Source organism: Prinia subflava, chromosome 16 (genome assembly GCF_021018805.1).
Source record: "Prinia subflava isolate CZ2003 ecotype Zambia chromosome 16, Cam_Psub_1.2, whole genome shotgun sequence".
Classification (NCBI taxonomy): domain Eukaryota; kingdom Metazoa; phylum Chordata; class Aves; order Passeriformes; family Cisticolidae; genus Prinia; species Prinia subflava.
Genome location: NC_086262.1, coordinates 1415304 through 1439850, shown reverse-complemented (window position 1 = coordinate 1439850; position 24547 = coordinate 1415304). Strand labels below are relative to the sequence as shown.

The 24547-nt window shown below is 50.6% G+C and overlaps 1 protein-coding gene and 1 long non-coding RNA gene across 3 annotated transcripts; one reads left to right on the top strand and one right to left on the bottom strand.

Annotated features, from left to right (window-relative positions):
* Positions 1–6700: 6700 nt before the first annotated feature.
* Positions 6701–23853, top strand: DELE1 (DAP3 binding cell death enhancer 1). Of its 2 annotated transcripts, none has more exons than XM_063413662.1 (11): positions 6701–7296; positions 7381–7477; positions 7580–7700; positions 8011–8154; positions 14470–14525; positions 16259–16352; positions 17066–17208; positions 18053–18190; positions 19054–19146; positions 22413–22569; positions 23439–23853. In XM_063413662.1, the coding sequence occupies exons 1-11, from the start codon at positions 7196–7198 to the stop codon at positions 23693–23695; spliced, it is 1401 nt and encodes a 466-aa protein (XP_063269732.1). In that variant the 5' UTR covers positions 6701–7195; the 3' UTR covers positions 23696–23853. The 2 variants fall into 2 exon arrangements, with proteins under 2 accessions (XP_063269732.1, XP_063269731.1); XM_063413661.1 differs by having other exon boundaries at positions 6717–7296; positions 18032–18190.
* On the bottom strand, positions 13487–16252 carry LOC134559130 (uncharacterized). The gene is made up of 3 exons (XR_010082458.1): positions 14642–16252; positions 14229–14388; positions 13487–13914 (listed from the first exon to the last, which is right to left on the bottom strand). It is a non-coding gene; the product is annotated as an uncharacterized LOC134559130 (long non-coding RNA).
* Positions 23854–24547: the final 694 nt, after the last annotated feature.

Here is a 24547-nt window from a genome sequence, read left to right as displayed (position 1 = left end):
TGTGCCGAGCAGGCCAGGTGCCAGCAAGGGGAGACGGACACCGAACACGAGCTCTGTCGTGTGCCTCTTTGTTCAGCTGCTGAAGCCTTCATATCCTGTCAGACAACAATTCCGAGGGCTCTGGGAGGATGGTGACAGCTCCGTTTCCTACATAATCCCGGCGTGTTTTCAGGGAGATATGAGGGGAAAGGAGGAATGAAAGGCTCGCACTGCTTTTTGTGCCCATTGCCTCGAAATTGTGGCTCATTAGAGGTCTCCACTTCCTTTCCCAGCTGCCCTCTCCCACCACAATTTCAGAATTAAAATAAATAAAAGTAACAACCCCACACATGGACACTTAGACTGTGTTTGCTAACATCTGCCTATGGTGATGCAGTTGTTCCTTGCCAGCCCCTTCAGGGATGTGTTTTAGCACGGTTCCTCTCACCTTTTCACACGTGTCTCATTTCCCAGCTCCTCTGAGCACTGTGGGTTCAGGCTGTTAGCTCAGCTCTGCCTTTCAGTCACTAGTGCACTGACTCGTACCAGTCGGTCCCAAACCTGATAACAGCCCCAAACTCCTGGTGAGCCATACACCAGCAACCATTTTAATTGCAACCGGGTGTCTGGAATTTTGGAGCTGCACGCAGAGTCCCTTCTCCCCGCAATATTATTGTCCCATTGTGCATTTTGGAGTTTAGCTCTCATTAAAAGTAATAGAGGGAAATAGTCTGTGGCAAAGTGAATGTGTTTGTTTTCACAGTTCACCTCCTGCTCCTCCGCACTCAAACACTCTCGCTCAGTGACAAGACCACAGCTGCTGCCATCATTTACTTACCTGAGGAGTGCAATATTTAGCTGGAGGGACACTGGAGTTTTCTGTTTGTTAGTTATCAGGTCAACAACTCTCACCTTATCACTTCAGTTTCCATTCTGTTGATAAAACCTGTCAGCCTTCCTTGAGTGGTTCCAGGCCCTCAGAAGAAATCACATTAAATTGGCACAACCAAGTAAATCTGTAAGGGATGTGCTCCTGCCTAACCAAAGGGAAGGGGGGAGGGCTTGGATTTCTTTCCCTCTTCCTCCTTGCACAGTTCCAATGTCCGAGCGCTTGGAGCTGTGTTGAAATCCTCCCTGAGGATTCAGCAGTTCAAGTCAGATCAGGTCTTTGACTATGGCCCAGAGGAGATGTCTGCAGAGCCGAAACTGATATGTTTAAGTGCAAGAGACAATAATCATTTCTTCAAGTAGAAACTAAAAATACCCACAAGAAAGTGGAATTCATAATGGAGATTTTAAAGATCTGTGACACACCAGAGCCTGCACAGGGGTTTTAATAAGAGAGAGGCCAATTTAATTGGTCAGGGCCAGCAGTGCTTGGCGGGGTGAGGGGCTCTGAGGTCTCACACTCGCGGTGAAAGCCCGGAGCGTCACTGGACAAGCCGGTGTCACAGCATGGCCGTGTCACAGCCAGGGACAACCTCCGTCACCAACATCACACGGCGCAGCCATGAGGATAAGGCACTAAAAAGAGGAGGCAGACACTGACAAAGGAACGTTCCTAAAGATAATTGCAGGACTGACCATCTCCACATGCCGTTTGTTTCATTTGAGCTCTGGGCACACAGCTAAAGCAGCCCGTTAAGTTTTAAAGTCTGTTAGGGCTGACTTAACAGGGACTTGCTGAGCACCTCAGTCTGAATTCACACCCCTCCCCAGTGAAAACTCTCCTGGAGTGTTTGTGGAAATCCAGAAATAACTTCTGTGGACCATTAAATTACAGACAATCACCACCCAGAGCTCCCTGTCCTCGTGGCACGGCTCATCAATCAGGTTTGCTGTCACCGTGTCTCTTCTCATAGCAGTCACCAGAAGGCTCTGAGCTCCCTCCGAATCCATGTGACATTTACTGTCAGGGGCTGTCAACACCAAGAGATTCTCCCAGGGCCTCCGAGTTCATCACAACGAGATCTATCCCCAAAGCTGCTCCCACTTCCAGCTCTGGATTACAGCGACTGACTGAGGGGCTTTGCAGCACTCAGGGAACAGGGAAGCAGCAGCACGAGCTACAGCTTATGCCCACATACCTTTGTTTTCTTATTCTCTTTTCTTATTGTACAACTGCTTTAAGAGAGGTCTCAGGCATGTGATTAATTAGCCTTCCTCAAAAATATCCCTTACAAACTTATTAAGAGAAAGCTGAGATTGTTTACTGGGAAATTTTGCTTTCCCATCTTTAGCATTGATCCTGCCTTCGCTCTCTGTTTAACAACATAGTGACCTAGTGGAAAAAATTTATAAAACTTAATAAATTGCAGTTGGCAGTATTGACAGAGTGTGTATATGCACATTTGGGTTTGTATGAACATATTATAAGAAATCTAATAAAGTAAAACAAACACATTTGCTTTGTCTGTGAGCTGTGAAACAAGATATCCCCTGTAATTACACTGTTTGAAGTATATTTGGTCAAAGGAGGATGGCGAGATTTTTGGCCATAAATTTCTGGCTTTAGATTAAAAAAACAACTATTATCTATCAAAGCTTACATGGTCCACTGAGTTACTTTGCTCAAGATGCAGAAAAATAAAAATGCAGATGAAACCTTAAGTTAGCAGGAGGCCACTGCAAGACAAGAGGAACCAGCTCCAGAGAATAAAGGTCCAGTGCCAAATGTGCCTCAAAAAAACAATGAAAACCTTGGAAACACATTCATTTTTTCTGCACTTTGAGGGAGAATGGGCATTAATGAGTGTCCGAACCAGTGACTGAAAGAGTGATTTCAACTGCAAAGGTTTTTAAAAGAGCTCACAATGTGTATAACCCTCTAGAACTTCCATGTCTATTTTTAGACTGCTTTCCACAACCAGCCTGATTCCCTCTTCCAACCAAAATAAATATATTTCTTCAGGAGCACAGTATTTATTTCCCTCAGGAGCAAAGTATTTATTTTCCTAAAATTATCATGGTAACAAGCAGAGTTTTCTCAGCCCCTTCTGGTAAGCTCTGTGTGCCGCTAACCCACTGCTGACCAGCAGCTGAGCCCAGCAATCCAGGCTGGTTTCCATCCAATTTACAGCCCATTTACCCAATCCACACCTCACCCACCAGACCGGCAAAATGACACCGTCGGTGCCTTTGTGGCAGAGTCCAGTAAACAACACCCACTGCTCTCCCCTTGTGCTCTGAGCCAGTCTCCTCGCAGAGGCAATCAGGTTCCTTTGGCACAACTGTCCTTAAATCCATCCTGGCTGTTCCCAATCACCATCTTGCTTAAAACAGTTTCCAGAAGAAAGCTCCCCATCACCTTCCCGAGAGTCAGGTTAAACCAAATGTTTCAGAATTGTCCAATCCTTCTTCTTACCCTTCTTAGAAAATCCCAGAATGGGTTGGGTTGGAAGGGACCTTAAAGCTCATCCAGTCCCATCCCCTGCCATGGGCAGGGACACCTCTCACTGTCCCAGGCTGCTCCAACCTGGCCTTGGGCACTTCCAAGGATCCAGGGGCAGCCACAGCTTCTCCAGGACTTCACTCCCCTGCCAGGGAAGAATTCTTCACTGAGTGTATGATGTTTGCCCTTCCTCAGTCAGCAAAATCCTCTCCTGATTGCTGTGACCTTGCACAGGGGCCCTGCAATGACATTGGCCACTTCCCCCTGGGTGCACAGAACAAAATCCCAGCACCAGCAGGCAGAAAAGCTGCAGCAAGACACTGCACCTGCAGCAGCTCCTCAGGGCCAGTCACCTCCTCCTCCTCAATGTCCTTTCCACTCTCCCTTCAAGCTGCAAGGACACAAACTGGCTGAGCTGGGCAACCCCAGCAGCAGAACCTCAGGTGGAACAGTGTGAACATTCTCCTGCTTCAGCCTGAACCGCTCTCTCTTCAACATTTCCTCCTGCAGCCACGTTCCTGCACAGCAGCCCCTGACTCTGAGCTTTGCCAGCTCAGCTTTGTCTTGCTCTGGACAGGTCCCTTCACGGAATCCCAGAGTGGGTGAGGCTGGAGGGCCCACAGGGGCTCACCTGGAGCCACCTCCCTGCTCCAGCAGGGCCATCCCAGAGCTCAGGGCACAGGAAGATCTGCAATGTCCCAGGGAGGGACACTCCACAGCCTCTGTGCACAATCTGCTCAGGGCTGGCACTGCCCAGGGCAGAAGTTGTGCCTCCTGTGCAGGGGCAGCTCCTGGGCTCAGCCCCTGCCCGTGGCTCTGGGGCCATTGCTGGGCCTGGAGCAGAGCCTGGGGCTGGAGCAGAGCCTGGGGCTGCTCTGCCCTCCCTGCACACAGGGACAGACACAGGGACAGACAGGGACAGACAGGGACAGACAGGGACAGACAGGGACAGACAGGGACAGACACAGAGACAGACAGGAATACACAGGGACAGACAGGGACACACAGGGACAGACACAGGAACAGACAGGGACAGACACAGGGACAGACAGGGACACACAGGGACAGACACAGGAACAGACAGGGACAGACACAGGAACAGACAGGGACACCCAGGGACACCCAGGGACACCCAGGGCTGAGGGCCCCTCTCAGCCAGGGCTCCTCTCCAGGCTGAGCAGCCCCAGCTCCCTCAGCCTTTCCTGGGCATGGAGATGCTCCAGGCCCTTCCTCAGCTCCAGGAGCTCCTGTCCCTGCTGTGCTGAGGATCCAGAGCTGGACACAGCACCCCAGAGGTGCCCCCAGGGCTGGGCACAGGGGCAGGATCAGCCCTGACCTGCTGGAAAAGCACCCCAGGATACCCCTGGCTTCCTGGGCCCCTTGCTCCTTCCCTGCAGAGCTGCTTCCTCATTTCTCAGCATCCCCTCCCCTTCATCCAGTGATTTTCCTTCTCCAGTGTCACAGACACAAACACACAACTGCACCATGAACCCTGGAGCTCCTGGGGAATCCTCACAACAGGAATTCAAACAGACCAGCTCTGCTCGTGCCTTGCCAGTCACAGAGAAGACAGAGAGTGTCCCTCACCACCTGGCTGGGGACTTGAAAGGAAACCAGGACCAAAGCATTAAAAATTCAGTGATCAGCTGAGAAGATCATGGATGAACTAATACCAACAAATGTAGGTTCAGTTTTTGGAGCATTAATTAGTGGTATCAACCTGATGAGAGAGAAAATTAAGGCAAGATTATAGAGTGGAGATGCTGATATTTCTATTTTGCATGTAATTTTCATCCCCAAACAAACTGTAGTAGCTTAGCAAACACCAGTCTACTAACATGAGACAATTACAGACACATTTAGTGAAACAGGCAACTAAATGACTTTGTAATTACACTATTAAGCCAAATCTGGGGTGAAAAGGATAAAGGATTTGTGTCCCATATGACACTACATTACAAAAAAAAAAAAGAAAAAAGGGGCTGTGGAACACCAAGAGAAATTTGGTAGTTTAAAGCAAGTGTTTAGGCTGACGAAGGAGAGCAATTATGGATCTTCCACAGTTGGAATTAAACCTGCAGCCATTCAAGCATAAACCACAGCTAATACTGAACAAGAATTCTGAGCTCATAACGGGAATCACCAGCACAGAAAACACCACATTCCAGAGAGACAACTGCTGAAATGACCAAGAATTTCTGTAGAAATTCAGAAAGAAACAGGCCTATAGAACAAAGAAATAAAAGTGTTCAGCTGGAGTGAGCAGGGCAATATTCCTATTCCTGATGGAAACCCAGGGTGAGAAAGACACAAAGCTGATTTTTTTCTAAGGCTGGCATGGCATGGTCTGTGTTGGGTGCAGCTCTGGTAATGCAGGAAAAGGCATTTTATTCAGTTTATAATGCAGTAACAGGAATTCTTCAGCACTCCCCACTCTTAACATGGTTCCTATATTTTGTCTCCCCCAGGGCTCAGGGAGCACTCACAGACACCCCAAAGCCACAGGAACAACCTGGGTATGACAAGGCTGGGGTGTGTCCCTATCCATGTTTTCCAAGGAGTTATCCCCCCACCCCAAACAACAGCACATCCCCAGGGACTCTCCCTGCTATCCCAACACAGGTTCCTTCCCCAGTGTGCAAGAGACTGATCCAGACAGAGATGAGGTATTTGATTTCTTTACAGTTTACATTTTAGCAAACAAAGGCATCAGTGTTGACTGGCTACATGTCACCTAGTTCTCCTCTTAATTAGTGTTCTATCTTCTATTGGTTAATGAGTCGCTCGCTTCTCATGCTAATTAGTCCCACTCTCAGTCTTTCTCTTTTTTTGGGTCAGTGGTTTCTTGGGCCATGGGTCAGTGGCTGTGACCTGCCCCTGCTGAATTACCTTCTACCCAACTGGAGCTGATTTCAGCCCAGCTGCTGAGTTGGCTTTACCAGTTTCCTCCTTACCTTGTGGCTTCTGCCAAACGTCCTTGTGCTCTATAAATTCTACGTTGTGTTCACCATCAGTGGCACATCCTTCTTCCCAAGCTTTCTCAACCTCCCTGGGGTCTGAGATGACTGAAATGTGTCCAGCCCTAAACCTTAGCAAGGCAGTTCTAAGTAATTTGTCCTTCTAACACTTGGACATCACTTAGCGCTTGTTAGGTGCTCTTTGTCTCAGGGATTCCATCTCCCTTCTTGTTGATGTGGCTTGAAAGCATACAAAGATCAAGCACCAAACAACATCCTTAATTTTCATTTATTCCACATTCTGCAACAATAAGGCAGAATGTTTCATAACCCCCTTCTCATTCCCTGTTACGAATTGTTCACTATTTCTGACTCCGGAAATGTCAGCGTCATTAGCAAGGTGACTCTACCAACAAAAGTAATCGGTCTTTCGAACACCTGGGCACCACGTAGAGCCTGTGAGCTGCTGTTTCACGGGTGAAATCGCGGTCCTTGTTGGTGAGGCTGCAGGCAGAGATCAAACGCCAGAGCCCGCCGTTCCCTCAGGATTGTTCTGCCGTTCCGCGCCCTCAGCGCCCACCGGGACCTCCCGGCCGGGCGGCGCTGTGCGCGCGCTCCATGGCGCCGGGGCCGCTCTGCCCGCGCTCTATGGTGCTGCCGCCGCTCTGCTCTCGCTCCGCGCCGACCGTGCCGCTGTTTCCCCCCTCCGTGGCCGTGCCGCCGCTCCGCCCGGGCCGCCTGTAGCCGCCCTCGTCCCCGCCGTCCCCTGTGTGCCCGCTGTGCCCTCAGCCCCGGCCCGCCGTGCCCCCGCCCTGCGCGGCCGCCCGCCCGTCTCTATGCCCCGCGCGTTCCCGGCGGGGCGGGCGGGATGTGGCGGCTGCTGCTGGGCCGGGGCCGCTGCGCGCCCACCCCCGCCCGCCCCGCCTGTGCCCCCGGGCTGGGCGGCGGCCGCGGCCACAGCCCCGAGCGGTGAGTGCGGCTGGGGTGTCCCCCGGCGCGGGGCCGGCGGCGCGGCCCGGCCTCACGGGGCCCGTGTGTGTGCGGTTGTTGCAGGGCGCCCTCGTGTCAGGATGGCCCGGAGCGAGGAGGACGGCGGCAGGCGCTGCCCGGCCTGGTGCCCCGCTACTCGGTGCGGGAGGCCGTCACCTGGGTGAGGAGCAGCGCCGGGACAGCCCGGGGGGATCCCCGAGCAGGGCCGGGGGGTAGCGGGGGGGAGCGGGGCTCTAGCCCTGACCGTGTCCGCTCTCCGCAGGGAGCCGTGGGCGCGCTGCTGCTGCAGCTGCTCCGGCACATCGCGTGGCTCAGGTCGCTGCCGGACGCCCGGACAGAGCGAAGGCTTCCCTGGCGTTCCTCGCTGCCCCCCCAGCCCGCAGGTCAGCGGCTGTGGCCCGGGGAGGGCGGCGGGGGGCTGCCGGGGGGATTCCTGCCTCGTGGTGCGTTGAGTGAGGCTGGAAGAGAGCGAGGAGAGACTGACAGCCGCCCTGGGGACACTGTCAGGAGAACCTCTGCTTCTTAACGATTTGGTGCAGTCCCATTCTGTTCGCCCTTACTTTTGTTTTCCGTTCTGGATTCTGCTGCACGAACTTTCCTCCTGCTTGTGTGTGTGGTCAGAGGACACTGAGTACATGCACAGACCGGTGTTGTTGCCTGGGGCAGACACAGTCTTTGTGCTCTGTATTACAGTGGTGACCGATGCCTCAACCAGCTGTCCTGGCGAACAGCTGGGCTCCCAGGTCCTGCAGAAAACAAGTCCAGAGGCTGTCGCAGAGAATTCATCCTCAGGCATCCCCTCGGGGCAAGGGGAGAGCCAGCCCTGGGCAGCAGCAGGTATGTGCCGTGTGCTGGGGCAGGATCCTTGCGGCACAAGGGCCTGGCAGTTCCCCCAAGGCAAGCTGGGAGCCAAGGAGTGTGTAGCCATTTATTGACACTTGAGGAGGCAGGTGAGAGTGGAAAGGCAGAACCTCAGAGAATGAATCAGAGTCCAGAGACAGGAGGAAGAAGCCTCCTGAAGGCAGAGACAAGGCTGTGCTGTAGCTGCAGGTGACAGCAGCTTTCCCAACACCGCTCTGCCTTAGCAGACTGATTGCAGCATGCAGTTGTGTTCTTCTGTTGTGGACAGATGTTTGCAGCCAGAAGGATTGAGGAGGATGCTGCACCATTGATGCTGCACTGGGAGACTGGTGTACATGGTGTGAAACTGGAGGAATTACTCTCCTCCTGCAAGATGAGGATGCGTTTCTGAGCTCTTCTGCCATAGATAAGACAGTGGAAGGAGGTATCAAAGACATTATTAAAATGAGTTTTACAAAAATAGAAAGATAGACTCCAACAAAATTGAAGTCTTGCCTAGGAAAGCATGTCCTACATAGGGAATTTAAAGTCACACCAAGGAAGATCAGATGAGGCCTACAGCCCAGTAGATGTAGAAACACTAATAATGGCCTCAGGAAAGTTGTTGGAAGCAGGAAGCCTGCTGGAGCAGGTGGCAAGGGGACAACATTCAGTAGTGGTGTAGAAGAGACACGTCAGGAAACCAGGCACAGATGTTGGCTAAACCACAGGATCACAGACTGGTTTGGGATGAGAGGGACCTGAAAGCTTTTCTTGTTCCTTGCCATGGGCACCTTCCACTGTCCCAGGCTGCTCCAAGCCCTGTCCAGCCTGGCCTTGGGCATTGCCAGGGATCCAGGGGCAGCCACAGCTGCTCTGGGCAGCCTGTGCCAGGGCTCAGCACCCCCACAGGGAGGAGTTAAATAATGAAGGTGCTGCAGAAAAGGTCAGAGCTGTTCCCCATTTTTTGCTTTCTTTCAGAATTTTGGCTTCCTTCTGTGCTGATTTCAGCTACTGCCCATCAATGCTTATCAAACCTTCTCCTGCCAGAGGTTACCATTCCCATCAGTTGGCAAATGGAGCATTTTGTTTCCATGTCTCCTAATTAACTCCAGGAAAACAGCCAGGTTAATTTACCTAAACTGCCAATTAGACAGTTTAACCCATCTGCTTTAGCCTGGAGCATATTAAGAAGCACTCCAGCACTGGCAGGTGACTGGACATGGTCCTCTGGGAGGAGTGGTGGGAAGAAGTGGAGACAGCAATGCCTGCAGTTGGCACAGCTGGACATCCTGGAGTGAATGTGTGTCTGACAAACAGTTCCTGCTGAGAGTCAACAGGAAGAGCTTTTGGACAAACTGATAAATTGAACAGTGACAAGTCACTAAGGCCACGTGGTCTTTGTTCAGATGTTCTTCAGAAGCTGGGAAATCACTGAGCCTCCAAGGATGATCTGTAATCCCATGCTCAAACCTGCTCTGTGACCAGGGGAATGAGCACTGACAGATTGCACAGCTTGGCTTTTAAAAAAGAGTGGGTGGGTGTTGGCTTGAGGCACAGAACTGCAAACAAGGTGATTCTCATTTAATAGAAACTCTGTTAGAGGATAGAGGTGTCAGATGCTGGGATGAGTGGGCTGAATCAAAGGTCTTGGAAGGATTTAGGAAGCCATTTCTCAGGCCAGCTTGCTCCCTTGCAGAGACTTGAGAGAGTTGTAAATCTATTAAGACTTCTTTGGAGAAGTCAGCAGGCACATGGAGCAAGATAATCCAGCTTTTGGCTTTCTGAAAATCATCCAGACAGGACCTAAACCAAAGCCATCTAAAGAATTAAAGCTGATGTGAGGGAACATGGAGGGGTTACTCTTGGGCTGGTAACTCCTTAAAGAAAGTTTTCACAGTGGAGAGCCATTACTGTAGGATTCCCCTGTCCTTTGTGAAACCTGTTCTGTTCAGCACAATCAGCAGTGATTTGGAAAAAAGGTGACAAATGAGGCAGCAGAAGCAGCAAATGGTACAAAATTCTTTAGGACAGTCAGATCTGAAAGTCACAGGCAGAGATTGCATGAGAACCAAAGCCAGGCTAACCCCCAGATGGGTTAAATGAGCATGCACAGGGGAGTGTGGCTGCAAATACACAGGCAGAGTGAGGAGTGTCAAATTAATAATTGTCTTGCAGAGGGAACATTTAAAGTCACAGTGGATGTGCTTTTGATAAGGTTAAGTCAGTGCTCGGCAGCAGTGAGGCCAATTAAATGTTAATTATTGTGAAGGAAGGAGCTGAGGACAAGGCAGTGCTGTGGGTTCGTGTGAGTCCGGGATGCAGCCACATCTTGAACATGTAAGGAGAAGACAACAGTGTCTGAAAAACAGAGACAAAACTGCAGAGAAAAGATGACAGGGAGACAATTAAATCCAAACACAGACAGACTCTTCAGCTTAAAAAGAAAAGTGGCAGAGAATGTCCTGGTGCTCTGTGAAACTGGAAGCGTTGGGAGAAGGAGAATAGGGACAGTCTTTTTCATAATCCTGATATTAAAAGGCAGCACAGAAGGGTCAAGTAGCAAGTTTGGAAAAAAGCAAAAGGCATTTTGTTTTTGGCCGGTGCCCAGGTAAATTGTGGAACTCGCTGCTATGGCCCAGAAGTGCAAGTGGGTTCCAAGAAGTGATTAGGTAAAATTACACATTGAAATGAGACTTAATTGGTCCAGCCAAGCCTCCTGCTCAGATCACAGAACAGCTGATTGCTGGAAAGTTCTGCCAGGGAGAGCGTGACTTTCTAATCCCTGCTCCTCACCCTTTCTGCCCAAGCATCTCCAACTGTCACTTGTCAGAGATAATATATGTCAGAAATAATTTGATCTTGCTCCATACATAAGTCCGCGGGTTACATTCCACATTCAGTTGTGCATCCATTTTGTAGGAATTTATGGAGAAAAGTCGGGGGAAAGAGATTTGGTAATTTGCACTGAAGAGCCTGAAAAAATGCAGGGTTTTGTCATGTGAGAAGTCCTGGGAATCTTTCAGTGTAAAGTGAAGCTTGATGATCCTTTTCTTTCACTACATTTTGCTTTGTACAGGAAAACCTGCCTGAGGTACAGGATTTTTTTCCCTGGTGTTTAGCTACTGAAAGAGGGTGAGGCTGGCAAAATGAGGCTGCAGCAGGAAGCTGGGGAGAGCAGAAGGAAGGGAAGGACAGACGCCTGGCAGATGACGCAGGGAAATCTGGTAGCAAAGCCTTGCCATGAGAGAACAGAGCTCAGAGTGCAGCAGAATGTACCTTCCCTGCTCCACTTTGCTGCTGCCAGCAATGGCAAGGGATATTCTGGAGAGAATTCCATGTCCTTCCCCTTCCTCTGGGTGTTTCAGTTCATTTCCACATTGTTGGTGCTGGCCTCCCTGTGCAGTGACAGTCTGCCCTTGTTGTGGCAAAGATCTGTGGGATGGATCCCACCATCTCAGCTTTCCACAAGAGCCATTCCAATTTTATTGGAGCACAACAGGGTCAAAATCTATTCCTTTGTTTAAAAAGAAAACTTTGGGAAATTAACTTAAAACTTGCTTTAAATAGCATTCTGGATATTGCTACCAGCAAGTCCTCAGCTCTATGTTCACATCTTATTTTTTTCCATGCAATTCCTGCCTCACTCAGAGGCTTTTTGCTGGAAGTTAAAGGCACAGAGTGAGCAAGCAGGTGATTACAGCCAGTCTCAGTGTTACAGCAGCTGAATGATGCCCTGGGGAGTTGTATTTTACCCCTAGCAGAACTGTAAAATTCGTTATTTCAATTCTGAGATTACAGACATTGCAAAAGTGTGTTTTCATTTCAAAGCACAATGAAACCAATTGGAAACAGTGAAATTTTCCATGAGGCAGAAACGCTGGATTTTGGCCAGCTCTTGTTGTGACTTCGTTCTCGTGGATGTTTTGGGATGAGCAATCTAGGCTGTCTAGGAGAAGATTATTAATTCCTCATTTGGAGCTAGCTGTGAGCAACACTTGATTAGTCCAGGATGAACAGTGAAGAGAGACAAAAATATTTATTAACTGCTGAAGATGTAAGCATTGGGCATCCAGAACACTGAAAGCTGCAAGACTGCATGGAAAAAAATGATGGGCAATCATGTTGCATCATAGCTTGGGTTTGAAGAAGTAGAAATAAACTTGCACAGAAAATTCCAGCTGTGATATTCCCATCTTTTAAACATAACCTGAAGAATAATTTATCTTGCCCAGCCTCAGAGGTGATTCTGAGGGAATTCAGGTCTCCCAGAGAAGCTGTGGCTGCCCCTGGATCCCAGGCAGTGCCCAAGGCCAGGTTGGACAGGGTTTGGAGCACCCTGGGATGGTGGAAGGTGTCCTTGCTTGGCAGGGGTGGCACTGGGTGGGCTTTAAGTTCCCTTCCAACCCAAACCATTCTGGGACTCTCTGATCCTTCAGGAGTTGGGGCTGGGTGTTAGGATCAGTTGGTCTCTGTGCCTTTTTCCAGATGTTCTCTGGGATTGGTAACTCTGATCCTCGGAGATTTGAGTGAGGAGGGGTTTCCCATGGCAGAGGGGCACAAGGTGATCCTGCAGGCTGACAAAATTCAGAATTAGTGGCTGTTTATTTTTTCACAGTTCAATGGTTTGTCCAAATTACAACATTTTCACAGTAAACGAGGAGTCTCTGATTTAGGAGTAGACATCTGTGCAAAATGTACAGTTTCTTGCAAGTGTGGATGTACTAATGCTGTTTAAACAAGTAGTGGGAGAATTCTTAATACAGACCATTTTTTTCCATGGGATTTGCAGTTGTTTGTGTGGCAAAAACCCAAATTACATCACAAGGGAGAGATACATGATAGAGCCTTACAGTGAGAAATATCAGATAATTTGATGCCTGCTCTGCAAAGAAACAGAAAGCACAACTAATAACTTCACATATTATACTGCTTTTGGTGGAATGCTGCTTAGAAATCATGTTTGCCACAGTGATCTTGCTTGTTGGGTGAGTGGGGCCTGTCCAGATAAGACACATTTGAATACAGCCAGGGGGGAATTGTTTGTCTGGGAATAATGAGGCTGCAGCTGGCACCCAGGTCACAGCTCTGCACACTGTGGCACAGTGCAGGCACTGCAAGGAGCCTGCTGCCTGCTGCACACCTCATTGCTGCTGCTCGTGAGACCAAACAGTGCCAGGAGCTGAGGAGTCAGGCCCTGAAAGGACATTTTTTCACTTGTGTTGGCTATCACACAGCTTGAAAAGGAGACACGAGGAGGGCACAACTCTGGCTCAAAGTGATCCAGGCTCCAGCACCTGGAGGTAAATGTCCAGGGGGATCCAGCTGCTTGTGGTGATCCAGGCTGAAAATGCTTGGCCTCAGGCTATCTGTCCTCTTTGTGGAGGTCATTGTCCTGTTACAGTGGCAGGAGTAAATGCCCCTGTAACCACTGCCAGCACAGTCCTGCTCTGAGCAAGGCGGCTTAGCTTGGGCTGGAGATGCTCTGTCAGATAATTCTGATTAAAACTGGTCACAAAGTGCTGAACATGTGGCTGTCCCAGTGTAGCTGAGAGGGCTGATCATCCCCTGGCAGAAGCAGGGCTGCACCCTGCAAAGAGTGGAGAAGGAGCTGGGGAGGCAGCAACTCAGCTGAGGGCTGGGTGGGATGCCCTGGGTAAACTGGGAGCTGCAGCACTTCTGATCCAGGCAAACTGAGCACGGAGGCAATGTCACCCCTCCTATGACACTGCTGAAAGGGGCTGCACCTCAGTAACCCTGTTGGAAATTCAGGAATAGTAACAAAAAGTCATAAAATTAACCAAGGCTGGCAGAAAAGTGCTGCAGTTGAAAGACATGAATGGTGCAGTCTTTTAAGAATCACAGGCAGGAATCAAGAGGGGCTGATTAGTCGTGTCAGGACTTTCAAAAGGAGGAACTGGCTTTTTAGTAAAGAAGAAAAAACCTAGAAGAGCCAGTGCCTGGGAGCAGAAACCCAGAGTAGGAGCACTTTAATTTGAAATGAAGCACAGAGGTTTAAAGCAGTGATTACAAGTTACTGGAACGTTTAGGAGAAGCAGGAGGTTCTCTACTTTTGGTGTCTTCAGATCAAAACCAGGGGCCTTTCTGGAGGAGCTGCAGCCACAGGGCTGGATTCCAGTGCTTGCTTTTGCTCCAAAGGTCAGACTGGTTGGGATTCCCTCTGTTCCTGATGTCCCTGACTGAGTGGGCAGTCAGACCTTTAGGAAAGAGCTATGGAATAGAGAGGATGAGAAGAGGCAAAGATGCAGCACTGCTAAATTTTCCTTATTTGTTGGATTTTTTTTAATGCAGGGGAATTCCAAATCCCTGTGAGCTCCAGGGTGGGGCCAGTTCTCCACAGTGCAAAGGTAAGGTTTCATTTTCCACCCCCTCTGTCTACACCTTCCCAGAGATACCCTGAGCACAGCCTAAGGAACACTCACACACAGGACTGGGAAAAAAAAGGAAGATGGGATATACTGACCTCTGCTTTAGCCAGAAAATTCCAGGATTTACAAACTGCCATCCCCATCCTTTGAGGTATCTGTGTAGCAGGGCTGCTGGCAGGAAAGCACTGAAACAAAGCAGGGAGAAACACCAAACCAAGCAACCAAACAAAAAAATAAATTCAGCAGCACCAGTGTGTTCCTGTGTATTTGCATTTTGATGCAATCTTTCACTAGGTGATTACATGCTGTTGCTATTTTGGTGTTTACCAGACAACCTATGACTGGGGAAGGTGGTGTCACTCCAAACGCTGCAAATCAGGGCTGGCTCTTGTCTGGTAAAGAGGGAAGCACTTGGGGCTTGAAGAGAGTGCATCAGCTCGAGAGTCACAAGGCCGTAAATTATATTATTGTTCTTGTTGTGATTAAACCTGCCAATTTTTTGCAATTCACATCTTAGATGCAAATAATTCCCTTTAAAAAAAAATCACTCGGCTGAGTGCTCAAGGACACTGTGAGCAGAAAGGAGGCAAATTCAGTTTTTAGCTGGGTGAGTTCCTGCAAAAGGCACCAAAGAGGAATTTGCTTGATCTGCTGGGGGGTGAGCGTGGATCTCTCCATCCTGGGAGGTGCCACTTGTGCAGGGCTGGAGGAAGAGCCTGGAGCTGGGTCATGGAGCAGCTCAGGGAGGGGCCTTGGACCTGTCTTGGCCTCTTGGGAGTAGCCCCAAGCTCAGCAGTGGAGTAGTGGGTGCCAAGGGCCATTTTCCAATTCCCAATTTCCCAATTCCCCATGTGCACTGAGCTCTGATGCCACTCGATGGCACTCGGGGTGTGCAGCTGGGCTGGGCTGAGCCTCCTGCCAGGGCCTGGGCTCTTCAGTGCCCAGGAGAGCATTTGGCTGTGCCCTGCAGGGTTTCACTGGGCAGTGCTCAGTTCAGCTGAGGGGGGCTCAGCATGTGCTGAGGTGTGAGGATGTTTTGACAGGGATTCTGCTCTGGGCACAAGGTAGGAGAGGGAACAAGGGGTAATGTTATTTTTTGGAGGGGGGAGTTATCTTAGGATCATGGAATATCCTCCTTTGGAAGGGATCCACGAGGATCATGAGTCCAGCTCCCAGCTCTGCACAGACACCCCAACAATCCCCCCCCCGTCCATCCCTGGGAGTGGTGTCTAAATGCTGCTCCTGGAGCTCTGGCAGCCTTGGGGAGCCTGTTCAGTGCCCCAGCACCATCTGGGGGAAGAAGCTGCTCCCAAAATCCAGCCTGAGCCTGCTGACCCAGCTCTAGCCATTCCCTGGGTGCCGTCCCTGTCCCAGGGAGCAGAGCTCGGAGCTGTCCCTGTGCTGCCCCTCAGGAGGAGCTGCAGACTGCCCTGAGCAGGATCAGGTATTTGCTGAATTCTGAAAGGTCTGCTGATGCCTGGGAGGCTGTCCCAAGCTCCCTGGCCAGAGGGCAGGGGAGCAGTGTCCATACAGCTTCCCCAGCGAGGTGGCTGTGTGGGACAGGGAGGGTTTTGTGTGGATACATGACCTCACCCTCCTGATGGCTGAACTACCATACAAACAGGTCTCACTTCTTGGTTTCCGAGCAAGAATCTCCTCTAAGGTTGATATGATTTAGCTGTCTTTAATAGCTTTTTTCTCTGACTCCTCAGGGTGACCCAGCTCAGCGAGGGCATTTAGAGGAAGCCGCTTTCCAATTGCAGCAGATTTTCCGAATTGATATTTCCATTGCATTGAATATCCTTGGTAATGTGGAGTTGGTTTTGTTTTGCCCTTAAACCACAGGTTTCTCATTTTGGAGGACCTCCAAATGGTTGCAGGTCTTATGAGAAGGCAGGGATGGCAAATACCCAAGCTGGAGCCTTCTTTCAGCAATTTTAACTGCTGGTAGAGATTTATTGCCCTTTGTCCCATCATGCCACCTGATTTATCTCAGCATATTTCAATCCAGGCTTACTTGAAGCCTGCACTGTTGTCCTGACATCTGTAGTTGGAAATTAAGCCATCTCTGTCTTTTTTGCAACACAAGATGTCATATCCTTGTATCCTTCTTTTATTGTCTGAGCTCACAGTTTTCCTGGCAAGCTGAAAAAGCAATTGCAGGATTGCAACTCTAAGAAAAGCAGAAGGAAGATGCAATGAGCTAAGAAAAGTCCCTGCCCTATATACACCACTAGTTGCAGCACTGAAAAGCAAGTTGTTTCTGTGTGAGCCATACGTTGTGTTAGCCTGTGATCCCTCTCTGCCACGAGCCCAGAAAAATCCCTAAAATGCAGTGTTGCCATTTTTCTTACGGAAACTGTGGAGCGAGGGTTGGTGAGCCAGCTGGAAGTGGCCCAGAGCCCTTGGCGTGAGCCAAGGAAGGCCCAGTGGCTGTGGGGGAGGTTGCTGCATTGGAGGCTGGGTTGTGCTGTGTGCTTTTCCCTGTTTTCCGTGGGTTTAGGCTGTGTTTTCCCCAGGCATCGAGAGCATGAGGGCGGGGCACTGCCGAGCAGCCTTCACCTGCTTCAAACTGGCGGCGGATCGGGGCTACAGCAAAGCGCAGTTCAACGTGGGGCTGTGCTACGAGCACGGCAGGGGCACGGAGAGGGACTTGGAAAAGGTACCCAGGGGCTGGGGCAGGCAGTCCACATCAGGAGAGGGGTCTGTGCTGGGGGCTTGGAGCTTTGTTCCTTTCACATGGGTGGGAAAGTCATGGAATATCCTGAGCTGGAGGGAACCCACAGGGATCATTGATCCAGCCCCTGGCCCTGCACAGACCCCCAACCATCCCTGGGCATCCCTGGTAGCGCTGTCCAAAGGCTCCTGGAGCTCTGGCAGCCTCGGGGCTGTGCCCATTCCCTGGGGAGCCTGGGCAGTGCCCAGGCTCTGAAGACTCAGTAGAAAATGCTGGCAATAATAAAAATTGCAGCTTTGCAGAGCTGCTTTCAGTGTCACCAGTCCTCTCAGAGAGGTGCTGTGAGATCCCTTTCCCACAGCTTCTGAGGGTTCTCCAGGTGCACAGGCTGTGCTACCAGCACCCAGCAGGGTTCCAAGGAGAAACCTGTCATGTTGCTGTATTTAAGACACCACTGCACATCCCAGGGCTTCTCAAATCTCCAGTTCGGCTCCTGTAACTCCAGCCTGCCACCTAGTGCAAGCTGGCCAGCAGCTGCTGGAGCTGGAAACTGCAAAGGCAGCTTGGTTCGAGTCATGGCTGGCCCAGTGCCACCCCCTTGAGCTCAGGGAGTTTGAGTGGAGCAGGCAGGGTAGTCCAGGGCTCTGGGGCAGTCACAGCCCACTGGCTCACCTGACCCAGCTGATGTTCTGGTATGGGAGGGCTCTGGGGAGGGATGCAACTTGTGATGGGTCTAGACGGAGAGGTTAAGCTTGAAGGGAGCCATGTCAAGCTGAGGGCCTGCATTACCTGGGTTTCTCTCTCTCAGGCAGGTTTTTATTACTGCCAGGCAGCCAGCAGCCATCACCCCATGGCCCAGTACCGCTACGCCAGGTACCTGCTCCAGCACGGCCCTGGCAGCTTCTGGGACAGGCATTGCAAGGCTGTGGCACTCCTGGAGCGAGCAGCAGGGGCTGGCATCACCGAGGTGGGTGTCCATGGGTCACAGGAGAGCCAGCAGAGAGCCCTGACTGAAGTGCTGGAGCCACATCCTGGAAAGCAGCGTCTGTGGCACTGCAGGGAAAAGCCTTCCAGTGGATTTACCCCTGCTCACAGCAGGGGGGTTGGAACTGGAGGATCTTTAATGTCCCTTCTGACCCAAACCATTCTCTGAATCTCTGTTTATATTCCTGACAGTGTCTGGGAGAGAGCCCTGCCTGCAGACAGAGCCACTGTGGCTCACGTTGGTTGTCTGTTGTTAATGGGCTCTTACATTAAACCTTTGGCTTGGGAGAGCTGACCTGTGCTTGAAAACACAGCTCAGTTTTCATATCCTCTCAATTCCAAGACTACAGGTCGCTGTACTGGAGGAACTTCCAGTGCTTGAAGCAAGAACAGATTCTCATTTTGTATCTGTGGCTTTCTGAGATGACTCATCTGTGCAGATCTGTGTCTCCTGCGCTCCCTTCCTGCTCCAAGAGATGCATTTAGGCATGTGCCATCTCATCATGGGAATGCCAGGCTGGCAGTGCCCGTGCCTCCTGGAGCTCACTGGTCAGGGGGTGCATGTGCTGGATCTTGGGGGCAGGACACGAGTGGGAGCCATTCCCTGGCCCTGACTCCCACAGGAGGGTTGAAATGATACTCTGGGTCTCAGATGGGATTTCTTTGTGTTTACTCTGTCATGCTGATTTTTCTTAGGGCAGCCCTGGCTCTCCTAAGAGCCCCTGCACAGGCAGGGTCCTTACCACACTGCCACAGTAACCCCAGCATTTGAGCAGCTTGAAAAATCAGTAAAAAAACTGAATAATTAAAACCCTGGCTGATCTGGACCATGTGGTTTTGTTGCAGGCACAGGCTTATCTTGGAGTGTTCTACATGACAGGGCTGCAGCCCCAGGAGAAGAGAGGTCTGAAGTACCTGCTGCAGGCAGCAAACAGTGGGGTAGGTAATTCCTCTGCCAGGGATTGTCCTCAGCTTGGGATCTGCTGGTGGAGGGTTTCAGGGTTTCTTGGAAATGGGAGCGAGTGTCAGGATTTTACTGCCCAGTGTGGAGGGACAGAGTGGACCTTTGGTGTCTCTTGGAGAGCAGATTGGCCCTGGGCACAGACCCTACAGAGACAGCCCAGCTGGGCTGGAGGAGTTCCTACAGCACCAGTGCCTGTATCCAGCTTCCAGGATTGTCCAGAATTCCCATTATGGAGCATCTACACCCTCTTCAGTCAAAATCTTTCACTGCTTCATCACTTGGAGAACTTCACTGTGTTTATCTCGAATCTGTTCTTCAAAATTGGCCCATTGTTTCTCTCCTTTTATAGAGAGGATGGAAAGACTGTTTCTTGATTTATTTTTTAATCCAGGCACCTTTAACATATTTAAACACTTGAATCTCCACTCAGCCTTCCCCCATTGCTGCAGTTTCTCTTTACAGGTCATGTTAGATCCCCAAGAATCTTCTTACTTGCACTTTCCCCAAGTGGGCCAGGCTTCTTTCTTGAAGGGCAGTGCCACAGTGTGGGCGCAGCACTCTCCTGAACCCCCACAGCATTCAGAGGAGCAGAAGAGTGGATCCCATGTCTTGCAGCCAGGTTTCTGCATCCCACAGTTCTGTTCTTTCCATTGTCCCCTTGTTTTCAGCTGCATTGTAATGGCCAGGGTTTTTGGTGTCTTTTTTTTTCTGAAGAACTTGCTCATTTTAACTTCAGTTTCCACAGCTTTTGTGCAACAGAAAATAATGAATAGCTATTGCCTGTTCTGCTGGCTAATAGTTGTGGTTGTGGTGCCCTTTAGTGAGTCCTCTCTGAGTCATTTCTTTTGCAGGCTGCAGAGTGCTGGTTTAGCTTGTGTCTCTGTGTAGTTAAGCTCTTCTACTTTGCCTGTCAGTCTTCTGTCTATTTTTCTAATTCTCCTTTGACCATTTTAAGATGCTTGGACTAAAAGTGGACTCAGGATGGAGGTATGCCATGGATCTCACATAATGAGCTCCTCTGCTTTGTTCTGCATTCCCTTCCAATAATTCCTAGCCCTGCTTGCCCTTTGCCTGGCACTGAGCAGTGATGAGATGGTCTCAGGGAACTATCGCAGTGTGATACCCAAATTTCTTGCTGTCAGCACTACTTTGCATTTGGCAATACTATTTCCTTTGTGACTGTGTTGCCCACTCCTTAGTTGTGTGAGGTCTTCTTTAATTAATTCTTTATAGTAAATTTGACCATTTTGAATGGCATAACATCACTGTAAACTTTGCCACTTGGGTTTTCACCCTCTTTCCAGCATGGAGACAGTCTCAGTCTGGTGGGACAAGGCCTGACTTGCCACAGCAGCTCAGACATCACAATACACAGTATTTAGCTCTAAATCTTCTAAAGATCTCTCCTAAGCTTCATCCTTGGCTCCCTTTTCCCAGCCTGGAGTCAGAGGTTTATGCTGAACAGTATCCCATTGAGTTAGCCCATTAAATAGATGATTGGCATTTACTGGTAATGCCTTAACACAAAATCTGTAACTGCAGGTCCTCACATGCACTCCTGGCATGTCTTGGTCAGAGTTCTCAGACCCCACATCCTTCCCCACCTCTGCTGCTCAGTGGATGCTGTGGATGCTCCAGAGCCTCAGCCTTGGGGGCAGGCTGATCACAGGCTCCCCCATTTTCCTGGGAGAAGGGCTCCATGGACAGGTTAACTTCCCATTCCCCTGGAGTTGGAATTTATGTTTAGTTGGCTGAAAGAACACTGGGTATGGATGAAGCAAGGACAGCACCATTTAGTACAAATCCAGAAAAAAGGAAAACAGCACTAAAAGTCACAGATTCAGCATTTCTCTGGTTTCTGTCTGCTAGAGCCGAGCTGGGAACTCTGACAAGTGTTTTTCCAACAGGGGAACCGTGTTCTACTTTGTTTCCCACTTTTTATCCTCCCTGGTTTGCTACATGCAGCCACAGAATGTAACCCCTATTAAAGAGTTCTGCTGCAGAACTGAGCCTGCCCTCCAGATTTCCAAGGGTGTCGCAGTCACTTCTGCCGTGCTAATTTGGGGACCTCCCCTCGCTGCAGTCTAGGCTCTGAGGTGTTCATCCTGTGAGAGATGGTGGTGCAGCTCTCCTGACTGAACCCTATCTCTTGTCACAGCTGAAGTGCCAATCCTTCAACGTGTTTATCTCATCTCTAAAGGAGTTTATTGCTGTCATAAACTGAGACTTGCAACATTTTGCTGAGCACCCACTCACTGAGTTCTTCACTTGCCTCTACCAGCTACATCCCAGACAGCAACACTTGCAATATGTTCTTTTTCTCTTGGCTTTATTAAAACTTGCTACTTAGTTGGGGGTTTTTTTTCTTTTCCTTCCTTCTTTGCTTTTTTTTTTTTTTTTTCCTTGCAAAGCCTTGTTTAAATCATGTTTCTGGCAGTCACACTCTTCAGGTAGTGCTGCTGGTTTTGTTGCTGGAAAGGTCTGTGTGACCACGAGTCCAATGCAGTCTTTTTAATGTCTTCAGGAGTGTCATCCTGCTCTCTGAGACCCTTTGCCTGCCATTTCATCTCAAAGATGAAGTGCACAGCTGACACATAAACATGTCATGGGTTTGGATTTGGCTTCACTGCAGTGCCAACCTTTGCTTTCCAGTTCATTCCCAGCAGTTACATATGTCTGAGTGGTTCAGGTGCCTTTTCTCTAGTGCATATTTGCTTCATTTACTTCATTTCTGCTGCCTGAGATTTCTTCTGGACTAGAATGAGGTGGGGTTGAGCAGGAGAGTGCTGCACTCTTGTGTTAAAGGGGAATTTCCCAGCCCTTGGCAGCAAGTACCTCTGTGCCATTTGTGATGTTTTTACAAGACTTGGGCTTGAACTCTTGGGGCAGTCTCAGGGCGTGCTTGGAGTTTGGGTGGGACCAGGATGTGGCGCAGTCGGGGCTGCCCAAGACACCTCAGCTCTGACCTCTGAGACAACTGGGATGCTCTGCAGAGCCAGCTGCTCATTTGTTCCCCTGCCACAGCCCTGGGTGTTGAAGGGAAATCAGTGAATTTAATTGGAGAGGGATAGGAAGGAGCAGAGCCAGAGATTCTGCTTCTCTCCAGGGGACTCAATTACTGAAGATATAGACTGGGGGATGGGGTGGCTAAACTTAAGAAGATGACCAAGACACAGCAATAACCTCTGAAGAAGGTGCTAAAGACTTTCTGTTTCCTTTGCTGTGCTGATTGCTGTGCCAGGATGCCCAGAGCAGGTACCACGTGGGCGTTTGCTACGAGCAGGGCCTGGGGGTGCAGCAGGACGTGGCGGAGGCGCTGAGGCACTACCGGCAGTCGGCAGCCGCTGGGAACAGGCAGGCCCAGGAGAGGCTGCGGGCGTGGGAGCAGGAGCTGCAAGGTACCGGGGCCAGCAGGGCACCAGGGCCTGGGGGACTGCATGGGGAGCTGACCCCGTGAGAGCAGGGCCTGTACTGCCAGGGCAGGGGCCACACGGGGCCTCGGCACAAAGGAGTTCTTTGTGCTGAAGGGTGGCACCGCTTTTCCTTCTCAGTTCTTTCAGTCCAGCTGGAGAAGCTCTTCCCTTAGTGTGATGTGTCACAGAATTGCTTCTGTTGGAAAGACCAACTGTGTCCTGGGGGACACCAGGCCCAGCGGGGCCAGGAGGGGATTGTCCTGCTCTGCTCTGCACTGGGGCAGCCTCCCCTCTAGTCCTGAGGGCAGTTTTGGGCAACACAGTATAAAAAAGACATTAAACCTTTAGAGAGTGAGCAAAGGAGGCCACGAGGATGGGGAAGGGTCTGGAGGGGCAGCCTTGTGAGGAGCAGCTGAGGGCACTTGGTTTGTTCGGCTGGAGGAGAGCAGACTGAGGGCAGAGCTCATTGTGGTTTTCAACATCCTCCTAAGGGGCAGCACAGGGCCAGCTCCAGTATCTGCTCCCTGTGACCAGGGACAGGACCTGAGGGAACGGCTGGAGCTATGTCAGGGGAGGCTCAGGCTGGATACCAGGAAAAGGTTTTTCACCCAGAGAGTGGTTGAGCAATGGAACAAGTTCCCCAGGGCAGTGGGTACAGCACCAAACCTGTCTTGAGTTCAGGAAGCACACAGACAACGCTCTCAGGCACAGGGTGGGATTGTGCAGGGCCAGGAGCTGGACTCAGTGACCCTTACAAGTCCCTTCCAACTCAGGGAATTCTGTGATTCTGTGGTTGTATGACCAAGTCCAGCCTTTGCCAGTGTCACTAATACCTTGTTTTTCTGTACTTTCAGATGAGCACACAAAGCATCCATTCCTTTCAGGATTAAGAGCCTCCTCCTCCAGTCCCGATTTCTGGACTATCGAACCTGTGTCTACAGTTCTCCACAGCAGCCAGCCAGGACAGTGTGGCCTAAGCCTGCCCCACTCCTGGAGCACAGGCAGGCTGCACATGATGCTGCTGAGCAGCGCAGGATGGGGCCGTGCCTTCGGAGCCAGGGCAGTGCCACTGCAGCTGCAGGGCTGGGAGCCCCAGCACTGCTGGCACTAGAGCAGGCAGTCAGTGACACAAGCAGGCAGAGGGCAAGGCAGCCCTGGGGTTGGCTGGAACCAGGCTGGCAGTGAATGGAAAGGGAAAGCTCTCTGCTCAAGGAACAGGGGCATTTTTAAACACCTTGGGTTTGAGAATAAACCTTGTGGTATCTCCTACACCGTCAAGTCCTGTACCTTCCACATGGGATGTTGCTTCAGCACCTGCATTTCTGTAGTAGAGCCAAGCTGTGGCTGCCCCTGGATCCCTGGAAGTGTCCAAGGCCAGACTGGACAGGGCTTGGAGCAATCTGGGACAGTGGAAGGTGTCCCTGCCGTGGCAGGGGGTGGAACAAGATGAGCTTCAAAGTCCTTCCAGCCCAAACCATTCTGTGTTTCTGCACCACAGTGGTGTGATCTGAGGTTTTAATTCCAGTAGCCTTGCATGTCTTGCTCGTGGTCCCCCAGGGGGGTTTACAAGCCACTGTGTGGGGATGTTGGCAGCTGACCCTGGATTGTCCTGGCCCACACCCTCTGAGGCAGTTTTCTCTCTCTCCAAGGCAAGTCCCCACAGTGCCCCTGCTACCAGCACAGTGTGGGCTGGCTCTGTGTTGCCATTATGGCAGTTGAATCTGCTTTCAAACCTGGGCAAGCAAGAGAGTGAATTCTCATAATTAGGGCACAATTTTATATGGGATGTGACAGATCCACCTGTAGCAGTGAGGTGACAGCTGTCCCCAGCCATCCTGCACTGTGGCAGTGTCCTTCTGTCCCTCCTCTTACTCCTGCAGCCTGGCAGGGAGCTGCTCCCACAGGCACACCTCTCTGAGACACAATCAGCAAGGTTTGCTTCAAAATCCATCCTGTCCCTGCT